General features: G+C 34.2%; 1 protein-coding gene across 1 annotated transcript; it reads left to right on the top strand.

Moving 5' to 3' along the window:
- On the top strand, positions 1-1,032 carry LOC117115746 (toll-like receptor 3; the record flags this gene model as incomplete). The annotated part of the gene is given in 1 exon segment (XM_033259671.1): positions 1-1,032. A coding segment is annotated over 1 exon segment (1,032 nt), but the record flags the coding sequence as incomplete, so codon positions are not given.
- Positions 1,033-1,039: the final 7 nt, after the last annotated feature.

Genomic DNA, 1,039 nt, shown 5'->3' with positions numbered 1-1,039 from the left:
AGCAACTGGAAATATTAGTTTTAAGTAATAATAATATGAATTACATAAACCAGAATGCTTTCTCTGAAATGAAGACTCTAAAGAAACTCTACTTAAATCATAACAACTTAAATTTACTGTTAAGAATGGACAGTCCGGTGTTATTTCTTAATGGGTTGTCGGAACTGAGATTGTTAGACCTCTCCAGTAATGGCTTCAGTAACATCCATGTGGACTCTTTTGCTGATCTTAGAAGTCTTAATAATTTGTCCATCAGCCATAATAAGTTGATGACGCTTTCAAATAACCTCTTTAAACCTACAGTGAGATTGCAATATCTAGATCTGAGCAACAATAAATTTAATCTTTTCAATCAATCTATGTTCCAAAATAGTATGCCGCATTTGGAAAAGATGGCTGCTGGTGGTAGCAATCCGTTTGCTTGTACATGTGACTTAGAATGGTTCAGAAATTGGATTGACTCTTCCAAGGTGTCCATAGTTGACATAAATGAGTGTATTTGTGATTCCCCTCCAGCCTACCGCAACAAACCTATTCTAAGTTTCCACCCGCAAGATCTTAACTGTGACCATAAAATTCCTTTATATATTTGGATAGTTATCGGAACAGGTTTGATATTAACTATTATAATTACAATTGCAATTGTTAAAAAGAGATACTATATAAAATATTTGTATTATGTTGTCAGAGCGCATACAAAAGGCTACCAACCACTTGACAATGAGGATAATAATTATGTGTATGATGCATTTGTGTCCCATAGTAGTGAGGATGAAAAATGGGTTAAAGATATGCGTGAAAAGTTAGAAAAAGAAAATGGGTTCAAACTCTGCTTTCATAAAAGGGATTTTGACATTGGAAAACCGATAGCAACAAATATCATTGAAAGCATTGATGCTAGTCGTCATACAATTTGTGTAATAACAGAAGCATTTTTGGATAGTGGCTGGTGCAAATACGAACTACAGTTTGCATTGTCACGGCTTTTCAAGGAACGTAAGGAGGTCATTATTTTGATCTTTTTACAGAAAATTCCTGA

This window comes from Anneissia japonica, unplaced genomic scaffold (genome assembly GCF_011630105.1).
Source record: "Anneissia japonica isolate Jap-2015-1 unplaced genomic scaffold, ASM1163010v1 scaffold197176_len1031_cov193, whole genome shotgun sequence".
Lineage (NCBI taxonomy): Eukaryota > Metazoa > Echinodermata > Crinoidea > Comatulida > Comatulidae > Anneissia > Anneissia japonica.
This window is presented reverse-complemented; position numbering and strand designations above follow the sequence as displayed.